The sequence below is a fragment of the Rhopilema esculentum genome, chromosome 21 (genome assembly GCF_057945365.1).
Source record: "Rhopilema esculentum isolate cy_ngs chromosome 21, ASM5794536v1, whole genome shotgun sequence".
Lineage (NCBI taxonomy): Eukaryota > Metazoa > Cnidaria > Scyphozoa > Rhizostomeae > Rhizostomatidae > Rhopilema > Rhopilema esculentum.
In genome coordinates this window covers 3,330,040-3,347,701 of record NC_142835.1, presented here as the reverse complement: position 1 = coordinate 3,347,701, position 17,662 = coordinate 3,330,040, and the positions used below count along the sequence as shown (strand labels likewise).

General features: G+C 35.5%; 1 protein-coding gene across 1 annotated transcript; it reads left to right on the top strand.

The window, feature by feature from the left end:
• Positions 1-189: 189 nt before the first annotated feature.
• Positions 190-9,008, top strand: LOC135684458 (transmembrane protein 272). Its single transcript, XM_065200033.2, has 5 exons — positions 190-307; positions 5,277-5,319; positions 6,727-6,855; positions 7,773-7,832; positions 8,399-9,008. The coding sequence occupies exons 1-5, from the start codon at positions 296-298 to the stop codon at positions 8,797-8,799; spliced, it is 645 nt and encodes a 214-aa protein (XP_065056105.1). The 5' UTR covers positions 190-295; the 3' UTR covers positions 8,800-9,008.
• The last annotated feature ends 8,654 nt before the right edge of the window (positions 9,009-17,662 follow it).

The window sequence follows — 17,662 nt, the reverse complement described above, 5'->3', positions numbered from 1 at the left end:
TCAGATATCACCAGGGAGATAAAATTTATCTTTTCAACCCTGACTTACACTCCTAATTCTATTCAGCTTTTGTTAGACCATAGTTGATATTAGACAACGGTTTAGATCCGGTTTATCGGGAGGAAGTTCAAATTCTTATATCTTGGATTATTTCAAATCCGCATGGAAGGGGATGTTGACGGGCGTTGCGAAGGAGCGGATGGTATTTCTTTTATGAAGAAGATTCAAAAACAACTATTGTGAAAGAAAGTGGGTGGAACGTCGTGTTGCAGAAAAAGAGCAGTTGATCACCAATATGGCCGAAGAGGTTAGTGCAGCATTCCAATATAATTCTTTTCTATAACCTTTGCCGTTCTACTAATCAAGGAGATCAAGGCTTGCTACGTTAAACCTAGAAGCTCTTCCGTAGTTCATAATATTTCTCTTTACGAGGGGAGACGACTGCTCCTACTGGACGCAAAATTTTATCGAGCATTAGCGATCTTTCTGATAAAGTTGCATCGATCTATAAGGCAAGATAGGTAAAATGCGAAGACGTACGAAAGAATACAAAAAATTACAATCTGTTAGTTGAAAATCACTTCACAATTACACAGTCAACAGGTTGTTTTTTATATCTAGGCTAACGTGTTGGCCAAGGGCAATGGCGAACAAGGTGTTGACACCCTCCCATGAAGGCTTGCAAACGGAAGCTCCTGAAACTAATGCAGAAAAAACACTATTTCTGTTTACATCCCAGCCTATTAATAAGGAAATACCTCGGGGTGTCTATGCAATGTACGAAACTATTTCCATCGAATCTTTTGCGGTTCCACTGTAAACGGAAACCTCTCCAAACCAACATTAATTTTAATGGCTCTCAGTATGAAAGGACAAAATTTTCAAACCTACCACTCAAAATTGTTATCTAGAGCTTTTGGAAACAGTTTTCCTTTCAACCTTTTGATAGGTTTTCTTATTTCGAATTTAATGGAAGGTAGGAGCCAAAGTGAAAGAAACATGGCAGTCAGCAGGGCAGGGGTATAGTCTCTATTTTCAGGAAAAATAAAATGTTAATAATTGATAATCCGCCACGCAGTCTCAAATCTATCCACCTGCAATTTTCAGTTTAAATCAAAGCCCTTGTTAATACCAAAAAGTGGGCAGTTAATGCCAAAAGCCCAATACTATTGTTTGTATCTTCCTTACCTTGGTTTTCATCATTTTTGCAACTTTTTCTAACAGGGATGAAGAAAACAAGAGTTTTTGCCCAAAAATCTCTAAATAAGTTTTCAAGAGTGGAGAAAGTAGTTTTCTGTCAACTGAGACTCAAATGTCACAGTTGAGAAGGGTACTGGTTCATGTCCTGGTTTCTTGTGGAGTTTCTTAACTCCACTCACCAAAGTCTGTGTCTTTTATGCAGAGTTAAGGACATTTTTTCAGCAGGCAAAGTATACTGTATATTGTTTGAGAAATGACCATGTTGGACCCCTTCCAAACATGAATTTGATTTTGTGATAGCATGGTTTTTGATACCATAACACTATTTCAGGCCACCATAAATGCATCCTTCTGAAAAATTTCTAAATGTGGAAGGAATTTGAAACACTATTTTAGGTTTTTTTGTTGATGGTTGTAAACAAACTTTTGTAATATGACTTCAGAGCCTGCTGCCCTTTAGGCTGAAATAATAGGTGAGAATATAAACATGCTGTCAGGTATGGTTGGTTCAATTGGTGACAATGTAGACAGTCTTCTCTTTTCTTGGCTGAACTTCTGCATTGATTAAATGAATCCAAACCAATTAGAGGAAAATGGAAATTCTTCGCGTAGCATTCTGTTAGGGAAACCGTTCTGAATGCTGCTCTAATGACATTTCTGAACAGTGAATGTGTATGTGAAATTAGCATTATTTCTGTTGGGTGTAGCAGAGCTGTATTGTATAATTTGGAAGCAGCCTTAGTTACCTTGTCCAGGACCTTTTTAACACATAAAGCTGCAGACCTGAACTAGGCAATTTATGTGCTTTGAAATTTGTATTTTTGTAGGTGAGCTGTGAATCGCTCCCCTCATTTGCTGAGGCGAGCTAAATCAGTAACACATAGAATGTACTTTAAAGACAATCGACAGATGACTTAAGCCCCTTTAGTATCTGTTGGTTGCCTTTAATAGCCTCAGTCAGGAGTATGCTGTTTTATTTCTTTCAATTTGCATTTGCTCTAACCGTGACTTAAGCACCCCCTTTACTTAAAGTATTTAAAAGAACAGACTCTTTCAGTTTCACAACACAAAAACAACATTTTTCTTGCCAAACAGTCTTTTTGTTGTACAGAATTTGAAAATGGCTTTGAAAAACAAATTTTGAAACAAACTTAAGTTATACGTCGAACACTCTTCAGAGTATAAAACGTCAGAACATAGATGGAAAACTCTCTCTAAAATACCCAGTTTTGGATCGAAATAGGCCAATCAGAAAACGCAAGCACATTACTGTTGAGGTTGTCCAATCTTTGCCGCTTTCCTATTGAAAATGTTACCAACGGATTCCTAAGGTGAAAACGAACTCCTTCTGTCTACACAAAAGCCGTCTGTCATGTTTATATAGTAGATAGATTCACAAACTGCTAGATGGAACGATGATCATGCTTTGCCAATAATGCGAAACATGTCGCCATTATAGTTTTTCACCCAATCTGGGTTTTTCAGTAAATGCCGCTGGATAGTGGAATTTCATGTTTTGGTTGTTGTTTTTGATCTGCAAGACAGAGTACCCTGTTCTCTTTGAGGGATAGTTTTGTTTCTATTGCTGGAAGGGACCTGGTGTTTTATTATATCCCCCAATTTACAGTTCCTACCAATTTCTTCGATATTACTTCCAAAAATATGCCTGTTTTATTAAGATTGAAAGGTCCTAATCGCTAGAAACGTACCTTTCGCTTAACCACCCTTTTCCAAATAGATCGAAGTTCATGCCTATTATAACAAAAACCGCCCAACAAGCAAAAAGTTAATTGCAAAAAATGCAGCGATGGGAGAAATCGCTGTTACAAAAATAAACCAATTAACCCTTTTCAGGATTCTCTGAATAGGAAAAGGGCAAATGAATGGAAATTTTAGGGGAGCGATTCTCCCTTCATGTTCTGTTTAGGAGAGCAATTCATTAAAGGGCGTGGTCGCAAAAATTTTCTGCCCGCTTCGCTCGCAGGGGGGGCCTAATTCTCCGCTTTTGCCCCAGGGCCTCCAATTCTCTAGGCGGCCCTGCATTCAAGTTTGGAACCGTGACAAAATGGTCGCAGTTCGCCCTTTCGTTTGCGCTAGCACTCTGGAACTGAGCTAATCTTGCTCTGCCATCCGGAATGATTTTGACCCTGTTACGAGAGAGAATGAATTTTGTACCGTCGCGGTTTCGTTTTTGAACAGGACTGTGTAAACGGGGTCCGAAATAGCCTGATTTTTAAGAGTGTGAATCGCACGCATGAAAGAAATAATGTGTGTGGTTTGCCACACGCATGGTGATTTCCTTATGACGAAGACTGCATGTGTACCCATCATATGAAATGAAAGGCCAAAAAAGCCGGCTGATAAGTATAAACATCGTCTTCAAGGCTTCATCTTCCCTAAAGCTGGTATCTATTACTTTTCCCAGACTTCCAATCAATTAACATATTAACAGGCTTTCGTGGGAAAAATATAGCAGGCTTGCTAACCACGGTACGCCTGAAAACAGCCAGGCATGTGGTGGCATGTGACATTTTTTCGCAAAAATTTATGGTTATCATAATAGATCTACGCAAAAATTGCCAACACGACAATGTAACACCAATAATTTTGATGAAATTGGTTTCGTTGAATCCTTAGCATCACTACTAACATTTTAACAAAAAAATGTGTTGTTTCTGAAGACTTGAGCAAGTTTCTACACATTTTTCATCAGCTTTGATTATATATCCTTAAGCAGAGTCATTGAGGGCTTGGTATTCATCTGGTTGTAATGACCATTTTTACATGTACAGAGGGCCCTCGGTTATCAAGCATCACAGCTATTTTATGTAAATCATTGGCCATTTGTTATACAAAGGGAATTTGTAAGTGGTTCGACTCTCCTACCAAGAATATGCCTGTTTTCATAAGATTGAAAGGTTCTAAGCTCTGTGAATGTACCCTTTGCTTCACCATCTTTTTCCAAATAGTTCAAAGTTTGTGACTATCTTAACACAAGCTGCCTGACAGGCAAAAAATTAAATGCAATGACGAGAGTAATTGCTTTTACAAAAGTAAACCCATTAACCCTTTTAAGTTTTTTCAGGGCTCTGTGAATACGAAAAGGGCAAGTGAATGGAAATTTTAGGGGAGCGATTTTTCCTTCATGTTCTGTTTAGGAGAGCACTTCACAGCTCATCTCAGGTTGTGAGAAAAGCGTGGAGGCGAGTGCAAGCTATTGCTCCTTTCGAAGAGCCAGGCCTGCCCATTGTTCTGAACTCATAAGTATACATTAATTCTGTGCAAATGTAAGCTTTTTAGCATACACTTTTTCATCTTACATATGCAAAAAGCATAAGTATACGTCGCATGTTTCTGCGAAAAGCTAAAAATCAAGCTTTTTAGGTTCATAGTTTCTTAACATGCCATTTAGGGTTCTTCTTCCCCTTCCACTTGTACAAAGAAAAATAGAAAAATCACAGCAAAACTCGCTAGTATATTTGGCCCATAAATTCTTTGCAAACTGCTTGCAGGGATTATGCCATCATTGTCAACAATTTTTGTTCCATATCAATGATTCTCATCTATATTACCATTTTTTCTTGCACCTGTCCAAGAATTAGAAACTTGCCCAGAATTCCTCAAGTTCCCATACCCTGGGTTTCCCCTACCAACATTCCTTTAGCCACTAATCTTACAGATGAGGGTAATTTTGTACCTCTTCATAAAGCTTTCCTTTGAAGTCAGTCATTGCTAAAAAATTTTTGGTAAAGAAGTATAAAAAAGTTGAAGATTGCTCAACTTGATAAGTTTGGCATATGGGTTTGCAGAAAACAGAATAAACTTCTATTTGCAAAACATGGGGCAAAATTGAGCACATCCTAGTTCTTTGGCAAGCCAATACCAGACAAGCTGGTGCCTCCCACCGAGAAATAAAGCGACCAGGTTTAAGTTTTGATGTAATACATTGCTCCCAGTCATACCATGGAAAACATTATAGAAATATTGTCTTATATTTGCTCCTTAGGTAAAAAAATGACACAAAAAGATAATATACCTTTTCTTGACTTGATTTTTTCTTGTTACAATCTTTCTAGGAAGCAAGAGATGTAAAAGATACAGAAAGGGGGGAATCTGAAGGTGTGTATGTGCAACATGATTTTGAATTTCATTTCATGCTTAAAACATACTTCAGTTTTTGTCACATTTCTGTAATTTTTTTGTAGTTTATATTTTCACGATTTGTCCTAAATAAGCACTTTGACTTTTTTAAGCTATTATAATGACACTCAAGCTCAGTTTTTCATTCAAATATAACAAGCAACATTAAAACCCGATCAGCAGGTAAGTTATGAAATACTTTTAACTAAGCTTGAAGTGGCTGTAGACATATGTTTGCCAGTGCCCCAGCATTACACACCAGAAGGCACAGTACGAAAAAATTTTTAATTCATACAAAACTGATGATTGTTTTTGTATTGAATGTTTAGACTCTATAATGAACTACTGGAACCAATGCCAGGTTAAAATTTATTTTAAAGATACATATTACCCCTTAGTGGTCAAACATTTTATTGATTTTATTAGTTCAGAAGATTGATGAGTTCTTGGAGTTGACCAAATTGTCTCTTTCTGTTATAACACTTTTAAAAATGTTATCCTCTGAGAAAAACCAGGAAAATGCTTATTTAATCTTAATTTGGGGACACTGCAGTGCTTTATCGCATAAAGAAGATAATTGCAATGGTGATAGACACCTTTGAAAAGCTAGGAAACATCTTTAAGGACAGAAAAATGAACATCAAAATAAAGAACCAGCTGCTGAAATGCTATGTACATTCCGTCCTTCTCTATGGTAGTGAGTGCTGGACCATATCATCAACAATGGAAAACAAGCTGAAGGCTGCAGAAATGTGGTTTTACAGAAGAATGATGAGAGTGTCATGGAAAGATCACGTACCTATCTAATGAAGAAGTCCTTAAAAGAGCAAACTCAGAGAGAAGCCTAATCAAAACCATCCATCAGAGGCAGTTAAGCTTTTTAGGACATGTTATGAGGAAAGAAAAGATCAAAAATCTAGTGGTTACTGGGAAAATTGAAGGCAAAAAGCCCAGAGGAAGGCCAAGACTAACATATATTTCTAGCTGGTGCAAGTGTACTTTGAAGTGCAAATTGAGCAAAGTAGAGTTGTTACGCAACACAAAGAATAGGATTGTGTGGAGAGCCATGATCGCCCACACCCATATCGGACAAGGTACCCACAGAAGAAGAAGAAGCTACACCACTTTGTTTGGCTCTTGTTTGCTGTGAATGGCTTGCCTGGTCAAAAATTAATTTGCACTTGAATTGCCTTAAATAAATTGTCTGAAAGCAACGAACTGCACCTTAAAAACTGTAAGATATACTTGTTTAGATACGAATGATCAAGGTAAATACTACTGTAGTTATATATTAGCCTATAAAAAGGGATTCCCAAGCTTTGGCTGGAGAGGTCCTTTATTAAGTGCCCTTTTTTTGTTTTAAATCCTTTCCGTCTTCTTTTACAGCCATTATGAATCCAACCCAGCCACCTCCTTCATACGATAGTCTGTTTGGAGAACTCAAAGCTGCCAAACAAGAATCATCTGGGACTGTGGACTTCATGCAAAAATTTTTTACAATATTGTTTGCATCAGGTGATAATACTAAAAATATTTTTGCAGATTTAAATTATAAAGAATATTGGGACACCCTTAAAGAGGGCCATGATTTAAACCTTGAAGACTGAGGGCCAGTCCTGGAAATTGTCATAAAGTATTTTCAGAAAGTAAAGTTCAGGTTTAAAGATCCAACACCCAAGATCTAAAACTTTTAGATCCAACATCCATAGAAAAAGTAGATCAGTAATTTGGACATTTGAAAAGCTTCAACAACTATTATAAATTAGGCAAAAGGCAATCCATCCAACCACTGAGTAATCAATCTTCAGCCAGAGTCTAAAAGAGCTGGGGCATTGACAACACTTAGTCATGAAAATGAACAAGAACACATGGGTGGCTTTTCTTAGGTGCAATTTGCAGAAAAAGGAATATAGAGATGAATTATACATGTCAAATAAGCAGCGTTCCTTGCATTGATAGATGCTATGTTCTACAAAAGAAAAGGTTTCCTACACTAGAAACCTAATGTCAAAATACTAGAAATTAGGTCTATGATCTTGGAATCTCTGATCAGCCTCAGTTTCTCAGATTACTATTTCTCAATTTGGAATTCTCTTGTTATAAAGTCTAGGATCTTAAAGTCAAGTATCTTCATGTCTCAGATCTAACTTTCTGATACATTAGTAACAAAGATCCAAGTTTCTTTGATCTTTTATTTTCCAAGGCTTTTGTTTCTCTACCTACTGGTTTACTAGATATAAAGGCTGCTGTCATAGCCAATTTAAAGACTTCCTCCAATGTGCCAGAAAGGTTTATGACATTGTTTTGATAAAAATCTGATTGTCCTGTTGATTTTAGATCCTTGTTGATAATGACCCTTGAATTGTTTAGTTGAGAATTTAAACATGGCTAGGATTTTAAATCAAGCTAACAAAGGCTTTCTTTTTTCACAGTTGGGTTTATAATATGCATGGCTTTAATGCTTGCAATTCCAATTGCTTATATCATTATTGGTAAGTGGTCCTATAATTTTTTATTAATTTTGTTATACCATTGTTTAGATGTAATTCATGGATGTCATTTTTTACTTTTTAGTTATTGATTTAGTATTGATATTTAAAACTATTAATAATAATGAATTAAATTAGAACAAACATGCAGTTTTTTGGCTTTTTGGCTAAGTAATAGCAGTTGACAGATAGTCTGAGAGCAAAACTGGCCAATCAACAGCCTGATGTTGTAATTGCAGAGAAGCCCTCAAAACTGGCTTGCAAACAAGACAAACATGTGTAATTTGTTGGATTGTGACAGACTAAATTCAGGTTAATACATACGATTTCACTCTGTCTTTTGAAAAAATGCCCTCTTGCTCAGTGGGCCTGCAACTAGCAGATGTATCTATATGCCTTAGTTGTGTAATGTTTAAACGCAATAGCCAATACCCAAGTACTTTTTAGAAGTGTTTTGCATCTAGGAGTTGACATGTAAGATGAGAAGGGTATTGTTAGAAGGCTTAAATACTTTAGAAAAAAACATATTGACATTGTTGGAACTGATTGTTAGGTGTTTTTCACTGCAGGTGCCAAATATAAGGATGACTGCCCAGTTGAGAAATACATTCCAATATATCTGATAGTGGCAGGGGCTTTTGGCATCCTCTCAAACTTGATCAGCTTGACTCGTTCCAGCCACAAGAAGCGCAAGCAAAATGCAGGTGAAGAAGTAGAGGAGAGTAGTAAGGGAAGCAAAGGTTGTGAAGGAATCCTGAACTGCTTTCTAATGGCTTGGTTCATTGCTGGCAATGTTTGGATCTACCGCAACTACAAGCCTAACTTTGACAACCCCCATGATCCCAAATATTGCCACCAAACCTTGTACCTCTTTGCATTCTGGGCAACTACAGCAGTTTACATTTTAGCAGGTGTTGTCTGTTGCTGTGGTTGCTGTATTGCAGTTGTCGCTGCAGCAGTGTCAGGTTAAGCCTTACATGTAGCAGAAGGATCGTGGGCATAATTAACTTTTTCTATTCTTCTTTGGAAGCAATCTTTATTTTTTTGTGAAACTACTGTAATCAAAGTTTTAAAGTTTTAGCTTATAATGGAGTAATATACACATGCACACCTTATCGCAATCTTATAATCCAAGCTTTATAACATGAACTCAAGACAATTACATCACTTTGGGAAAAAGTGACTGTTTTATAGTATTGTGTCTACCTTTGAATCCAATTTGTAACTGCACATCAAAATAGGTAAGATCAATGATGGTTTCCCTTTTGTCTACCTTTTAAAATAGGCAACTTTTAAAAAAGAGTGGAGTTTGGAAGAGAAACTAAAAATAAGTGTATAAAAAAATTGTTTGTCTATCACATGGATATCTAACCTTAAAACCTATCTTTATGAAATATTTGCTTGTGCATTGGCAGTTGTTAGATAATTGGTCCCCATAACATCCTATAAGATATTTTTTGATAATCTTAATCCTTAGAATGTAATGTTACATGTTATGAAATTGTCTAAATACAAATTGACAAAAAGAGAAAACATTGGTACGCTTAGACACTCTTAAATCCGCCACTATTAAAGAATATAATGAAAAAGCGATAAGAAAAAGTAATCCTAATTTCATGGCTTTGGCCAGTTAACAAGACCTATGGAAGACAAACTTTCGCAGACACCCAGAAAAAATAGGCCTATTATTATTACAGGATATAATAATGGATGATTTATTTGAAAATTTCCTATAATTGTTGGAGCAAATGAGGATGCATTGCCCATCTATAGCTGACAATTTATCAGCAAATCTTTCTATACAGGATACCTTGGCTACTGTTTTTTGTGACTGGGTGCTTGGCTGCAAAGCTGAAGGCAGGGCTGTAAACCTATCATGTCGATTAGAGAGTGTGCAGTGGTTCATAAAAATGCCAAGCAACTTATGATATATGTGTTTTGGACAAAGAGGGACAAACCTCTTAAAAGCAATTTTACAAGATTTTTGAACACAAGACTTAATTTTTGAACACAGATTCAAATTAAGAGCAAAAATTTTAATCTACTTGGAAGTTTCCATCATGTTTTTGCTCACGATATTGATTTTATGACAGCATAAAGATAAAAAAATATTTAGGGATTTGACCGTGATTGAAAACTAAGGGAGTAAAGTTTCACCTGGAACAATTTTTGCAGTCAAATTCCATTACGTTTTTCTAAACTTTATTTCTCTGTACAACGTGAAAAATTGCATATGGCAGAAAAGTATGGTGATAAAACCAAATCTGAGCTCAAAAAGTCGTACAATCAAGTTTTGAGTAATTTCCAAAATGATTAAACTTTCAACCAGGTAACAAAAGAGTGGGTTGCAAAAGTGCAGCCGTCTCAAGTTTTACACAATGTAACAGTTGCATTGCAGTACACAAACAAAACTTGAAGGTTTCATGTTTGAATGCCAATTTAACCCATGAGATGGAATCATAAAAAGGGTAAAGGCATCTGATAGGATCATGTCCCCCTGATTGAGTATACCTGGATACAAATTAAAATATTTCTATTTGGCATATATTTGCATTTAAAATTTGCCCCTGATAAAATTGTTCAGGCCTCTTAGATATATATATTTCCAAAGATCAGGTAATTTGTTTTACTAAATCTTTTGAAAAAGCTAATCAGCTTAAATTTCTGACATTGCCACAATTGGGTATGAAATTATTAGCAAGTATCCAATAATTAGTTCATCTATTGAGAAATTGAATGCAAAATGTTTTGTTAACTTCGATAAAAGGTTTTTACACGTGATTTCATGCATTTTTGTCTAATCTTAGCCCCAATATCCTAATTTTTTGCAATAATTAAAGCAATGGAAATGTTGCGTTTCCAGACCAGGTACTTATTCAGGGCGACGTGACGTGACGTGACAATTGATTGACCACCCAGCCACATCATGTTGTTTAACCAAGACAAGTGTCCTCTCTAAAACTCACTCCCGTAATTGCAGATTGAGTATGGGACTCAAAATGTTTCACTGAATATTACCCGATATACTTTTTACCAAGGGGAGAGAGAGTACACTAGAATAGGCTTATTTCTCGTAAATTTCAAAAAAGGAAAGGCATCTTTCCTGGGGGGGATACTTCCCATGAAGGCCTGACAGGGGGTACTCCCATGAAGGCCTGACAGGGGGTACTCCTATGAAGGCCCGACAGGGGGGTCCAGTCGGTTTGAGAGTCTCACCAAATGGCCCATTTTTGATAATAAATCAACTGTTCAGTTTAGCTTGCGATTTATTATAGATTAGGAACAAGATTTTATTTCCCCGGAAACAACAACAGTCAGTTGTGAAAATATTTGTCAAAAAAGGACATAATTTCGGTTTTTATACTACCATTTGAGGGTTACTGTCAAAAAATACTACCATTTGAGGGTAATTTTTGAAACTTTTAACGTTGGCCCTCTTTGACCCTGACTGGACCACCTGTTAGGCCATAAAAGGAGTAACCCCCGGGCATCTTTCCAACGTACAGTTCCAGATGTAATGGAGAACGGACCAGAAATTTTGGTATTTGAACTCACCTAAAATTGAAGTACTCTTGTTTCTTCAATCACATTATTTACACCATTATAAACTTCCAAGTATCATTAAATGGCAGTAGTTGTCCCCTATATTCTTGGTACGCCATAAAATAGTCTCCCGCCAAAACTGTGTCAGCTCGAGGCCAACATTTCATAAATATGTATAAGCTTTTTGCCTGCAAAAGGTCCACAAAAAGATCTTAGCGTCAAGCGTCAATAACATCTCAAGACTGTTATGAAATTCAGATTTAGTCAAAAACAAAGGAGGAAGCCTGCAAATAAATGAAACTTCGCAAAAATTATGATAGGGAATGATTTATTCCATTAAGCAAGGCTATCAGTATTACGTAACCATAACACAACCTTTTAACTAATATGAAGTATAAATCAATATTAGAATGCACAGCTTCTTTAACATGACATTACCATGATTGACCAAATTAACTTTCAGTACCGAAAGAAATGACACAAGAAGATTACGCAGTTGGAAATCTCCATATTTCTATCGTCAGCCACATTTTCTGAAATAGAAAGGAAACCTGGATCTGAAAATTTATTTTGTTATACAACATGAATTCGCAGTTTTATTACCTTTATAAATGCTTTATAATGGCAGCCACCTGCTAGCGGGCATTTGACTACATTTTGAAAATCATAATTTAAAATGTCGGGCTTATAGTGTTGTAATTAACGCGAGAAAACGAGAATCTGGCCTATAATTAAGCTGTAGACGGATTAAATATGTAAATAAACGCAGCTAAACAACGCAATACTGTCACTTAAAATCAATACGCGATTTAGAAAAAAATTAAAAAGAGGTTTAATTGGCAATGAAACAGAACAAGTAATTCCTGGAAGAGGGATTCGAGAGGGTGCTATTCGGTTTCATATGCATAGGAAGAAGTTAATTTGTAGGAAAGTCTCTCTTAGATAAACAAATATTGGCTTAAACAATATTTAACAAAAATTCAATAAGTATTCTTGCTCATTTGAGCGTCGACCGCCCTTTTGCAATGGTCTTAACAAAGAGCAGCTGCTTTTGGTAAGTTATTGAATATTCAAGTTGCTTTTGAAGATAACTTCTGACTTTTGAGATAGCAAATAACCTTCACTTGATACCGAGAGGAGAAGAGACCAAGACAGGAAACTGAAAAATATTCAGGAGCGCTGAAAGGTAGCAGTGCTGTTTTGCAACTCTTTTGCATTCTACAATAGGCCATTCTACAAAAGTGTTAGACAGTACAATCACCCCGAAGAGAACTTTCAAGAAGGTGCCCCAGAGTGCATTTCTTTCTTCCGCAATATGCATGTTGAGAGCACCTTCTCTTTTAAATCAAACTCTTTGTGTACTATTTGAGGAAGTTAAAGCAGGTGAGAAAGTTAAAGCAATATGCCATTTCCTGGGAATGTATGTGTATCAATCCGATATCATATTACATCTCAAGCAAAGAGACATACCTCAAGCTCAAGCTAGTTTCAAGTTATCTGCAATTGAACTGGTCCAATTGTTTAAGCAAAATGCCGTTTTCTTATTTAAATTGTCCTACGTCGGATCAAGCAGTCGGGCAACATCCTCATGTTGTCAGTGCTTTAGACACAGGAACGATGTTGGTGACAATTTCCATGAATTCGTTCTTCATAATTGCACTCCTGAAGTTGCCCATCCTACAAACGCAGACAAACATGCTTCTTGGTGCTTTGTGTGTCTCAGATCTCTTTGTTGGGCTTGTTTGCCAGCCAGTTTTTTTAACATATCTCTTCACTTTGGCAGCTGAGAAAAATGTATCCAAAACTTTGGAGTCTGCTTTAAGCTGTACATTTTGGATATGCATCGGTTCTTCATGCGTTGCAATATCATATATAACATTAGATCGCTATACTGCCATCTGCCACCCTTACCTCTACAGGAAATATGCAACAACCAAGAATTACCTACTTTCGCTCTTTGCTGGTATAGTAATAGTGGCAGTGCTTCTCACACCAAGCTTAGTCACCCAAGACGAAACCATAGCCGATGGTGTGGAATTCTTTTACACTACAATAACTCTTTTAATTGTAATTCTCACTAACGTACGTGTATACAAAGTCATCAACATGCACGCAAATCGGGTAGTCAGAATTGGGACGTTTGTCGGAGAAGGAAACGACTCAATAATCCATGTTAGTAAAGAGCGAAAGAGAACCAAATCAGTTGTGCTTCTGATGGTCTTGTGGGTGGCATGTAAAATACCTTTTTATGTCAAGGTGATCTATGGCTTACAAAGCAAAGAATACAACTGTAACCGACAACAAATATTCTCAACCATGGATATCTATGCAAAATTTTTCAATTGCCTCTTAAGTTGTCTGGATCCTTTTGCACTTATCCTTTGTTGCAAGAAAAAGCGAAAAGTATTCAAGCAACTTCTTTGCTTTGGAAATCGATGATGGAAAATTTAAACACCTTTGTCTTAAACACACTGAAGGGCTTAGTCAGCATTTCTACCGTTTAAATTGCTTGTGACTTTGAAAATATTCGCTAAGAAAGACTTCTGTTTATCAGGGACGGATTTAGTGGGGAATGTGTAGAGGGTGCGACACTCCCCAATATTTCTGTGTTTTTCAGTAAATTTTGCTTCCATTCGGTAAAATCATTTTTGGTAGTCAGTAGTAATCAAATAACGTCAAGGTTTTACCTTATTTACTTTATTTATTTAACTTCCAAAATCCGAAATTTGAAAATGGGCGTTTCCATCATTTTCCAATGATCTGAAGAGTGTGGGACCAAAATCCAATTATTATCAAAATCAAAATCCACCCCCCCCCCATTTTTGTCACTTAGATCCGTCCCTGCTGTTTATGATCAACAGTTTGTCTACTATCTAGCATGCGTTAGCGATTCTGGCATATGCCTTATCCACAGAAGTATAGAAAAAACAGTTGATACATAAGAAGTTTGATTAAAAGCTCGGTTTGGTCTAGCTAATTTTTATATTAAATTCTACTGTATAATCCGAGTTCCATGCTTGAACACTTATCAGACAGACTTGAAATAATATATGAATAATGAGATATAATGAAATATGCCAATAGTATATCTCTGTTTCAATGACATATCAATATACCAGAGATGTCGTAACTTTTACCTAATGGATGAAATTTTAACGAATTCGTAGCCACGTGAAGTAGGTTGCAATATAAAACGAGCTACACTGCACCTTTGATTGCACTTCAACCACTAGAAAATTTACAAAATAAACTTCACTTGTAAAATTTCAGATTGAATTGGGAATATTGAGATGTAGTGATTTGCAATGTTGAAAGCGTAGTGGTAATGGCCCAGTCTAGGGTTTACAAGCATTAAAAGCTCAGTTTAGTTCAGTTCAGTGTTATATTTATTTCCATTGTATACATACAAATTGTCACAAATGCACATATACACACTTACAAATAAACTACAAAAGTATGTGGAAGAGAATGTGAAAGAAATTTAATAACATAAATATTACAGGAAATCATAAACAAACAAACATAGAATAGAGAAACAAGTTAGGATTTTACACACGAAATAACTCAAAAGAGGCAACACCCAGTAGTTAAAAACTAATCGAGGAGAGAGCACCCCCTAATAAATGGAAAGCCTTTTGCTTAATTTGTAATTCCGAAAGTATAACGATTGCCTACAATCAACCATAGGTACAAAGAAATAAAAATGTAGACTGTTTTAAAGAAATCACCATTGACTATATTCAAGCTGTAAAAGTGAGTAGTGTAATCATAGACAAAGAGAAAACTAAAGCTAGGATTGCTCGTTGACTTTTTCTACAGTAAAAGGTTAATAGGTTGTGCGAATTGAGATCATGGATTGAATGAAACCACAAATTTTGATATTAGATAAGATAAGATAGATTTTGTATTGTTGAACAAGAAAAGAGATTGACACATGACCAGGAATATCTTTCAAAGGTTTTTAAAAATTTCAAGATTGGAACTTATGCTTTGTTTAGAAGAACATTGTTAATTACCATTTTTTTCTTTTTGTGTTTCACGTAAAAGGGTTTCGAAGACATGTAGATGCAAATGTATCTGATACTGAGAAGTAGACCAGGCCGTACTGAATCACCAATTATGATGGATGAGGAAGAAAAGCCGAGTAAATCAACACATTATTAAGTAGATTCATTTATTAGTTGCATGTTGCTAGGAAGCTAAGAAAGGGGTTCCACGGATTACACGTTCTTTGTTATTAGATTTTATTGATTCAATTATCCTTTTTGGTATAAATTTCGATAAATTCTGTATTGCAGATGCACTAACCTGATAAATGAGTCTCTTCAACCAGGCCAATATCCTATAATGCTTGAGTATGCTAAAGTCATTGCTATACACAAAGCAAAGTCAAAGAGTGATGTTTCAAACTATCGCCCAGTCTCACTTCTGCCTATATTCAGTATAATCTTTGAAAAACTTATGCATAAAAGACTGACAGGCTTTCTTGTTAAACATAATATCATCTTCGAACACCAATTTGATCTTCAAAAATATGCATGCTGTACATTTTTATATTTCGCAAAAACATTTGATACGGTAGACCATAACATCTTTTTGGAAAAACTAGATTATTATGGTATAAGAGGTACAATTCATATTTACCGGAGAGGACACAGAAAGTTTCCATCAATGGTGTATTATCCGATTCTTCCTATATCAAAACTGGAGTACCACAGGGTTGTGCATCTAGCCTTCTAAAATTCCACTTATTTGCAGATGACACTAGTATCGTTTACTCTCATAAAAACTTGAAGCATATGAAAAACATAATTGATAATGAGTTATATAAAATTTCTAATTGGGTAACTGCTAATAAATTGATCTTGAATACTGATAAATCAAATTTTTAAATTATTTTCTCTCCTCAAAAAAGCACTCTAACCAGGTAACCAGGTAACTCAACTATCATTTAGCAGTAAACTTATTGTGCAAAAAGATTTTATCAAGTATCTAAGAGAAATCTTAGATTTAAATTTAAATTGGAAAAAACATATTAAACATACATATATAAAGATATCTAAAGGTATTTGTATTTATTCAAAAATGAGACATTTTATCCAATGTCAATTATGCCCTGACAAACTGGGGCTGCGCAGCTGCAACAGTTGCCAAAACGATTCAGCGAAATCTTAATTAACCATAAAAGATAATTAGCTTTGAGGACAAACCAATTTTCAAACAATTAGGTATTCTCAATTTTGAAGACAGTTTCAATCTTGAATGTGCCAAACTTATGTATGATAATAACAATAATAATCACAACTTTATATTTAGTCAATTTTTTTGAGCAAACAACATCTCGACATGGATATCAAGCAACAAAAAAGCATCTTGTCATTCCAACAATTAGAACAAACTGCAAAAAAAGATTTATAACGTGTAACGGTGTTCGAATCTGGAATAACATTCCCCTTGTAATAAGAGAAATAAAAAAATAAAACTCTGTTTTGCAAACATCTCCGCAAATGGTTATTAGAAAAATTTAGCAAAGTATTTGATTTGGAATTCTGAAAATAGGCCATACAGGTTTCTATAGGCCTAACAATCTTCCTTCATTCGTACACTAAATCTTCCCCTCCCTTTTAGCCTGAATTTTGTTTACTTTTATTTTCTCAATTGATCTTAAAAAGTTTTCAATTCTTTTTTGCAAACTTACATTATGAAGTTCTCGTTATTATATCTTGATTAATAATATTCAATGCTATTAGATGTAACTTTTTATCATATCATACTACATAACCCTATTCTATGTAATTTTACTACTTATTGTGTCAATTTCATCATTTTTGTTAACTTAAACGGTGCTGGGCTCGGAAATCGTCTCGATTCTCTCAGCATCCTAGGCAACTATGCTAATAAAAACGTTGTTATTTTATTTATTTAATTCTTTATACACAGCTAATTAATTATCAAAATAAATGTAGTCCAAAATTGTTGTTGCTGAATTACATGAATTTGAATTATACCATTGTTGTGTTTTTCTATAAGGTTTGCATGTTTTTGTTTGAATGCACTGCAATGTATCAGATAATAAAGACAAAACTCTAGATTTATGAGAATTGCTGCTCATCTTAAATTCAAAGAGATAATTGAGAATATGTCACCATGTTTTCCTTGTAGATTAGCTATGTTGCTAATGATCAGCTAAGAAGGGAACTGAAGAAATCATTTACCAAATTTAGAGGGCTTTGAAGCATAGTGAAACAAGAAAACTAAGACATAATTGAGAAAGAAACCAAGTTGTTTTA

Excerpts from the sequence above, each read along its gene's own strand:
- LOC135684458 (XM_065200033.2), top strand. Across the intron at positions 5,320-6,726 it reads AGAAAGGGGGGAATCTGAAG|CCATTATGAATCCAACCCAG; the intron begins GTGTGTATGTGC and ends CTTCTTTTACAG. Across the intron at positions 7,833-8,398 it reads AATTGCTTATATCATTATTG|GTGCCAAATATAAGGATGAC; the intron begins GTAAGTGGTCCT and ends TTTTCACTGCAG.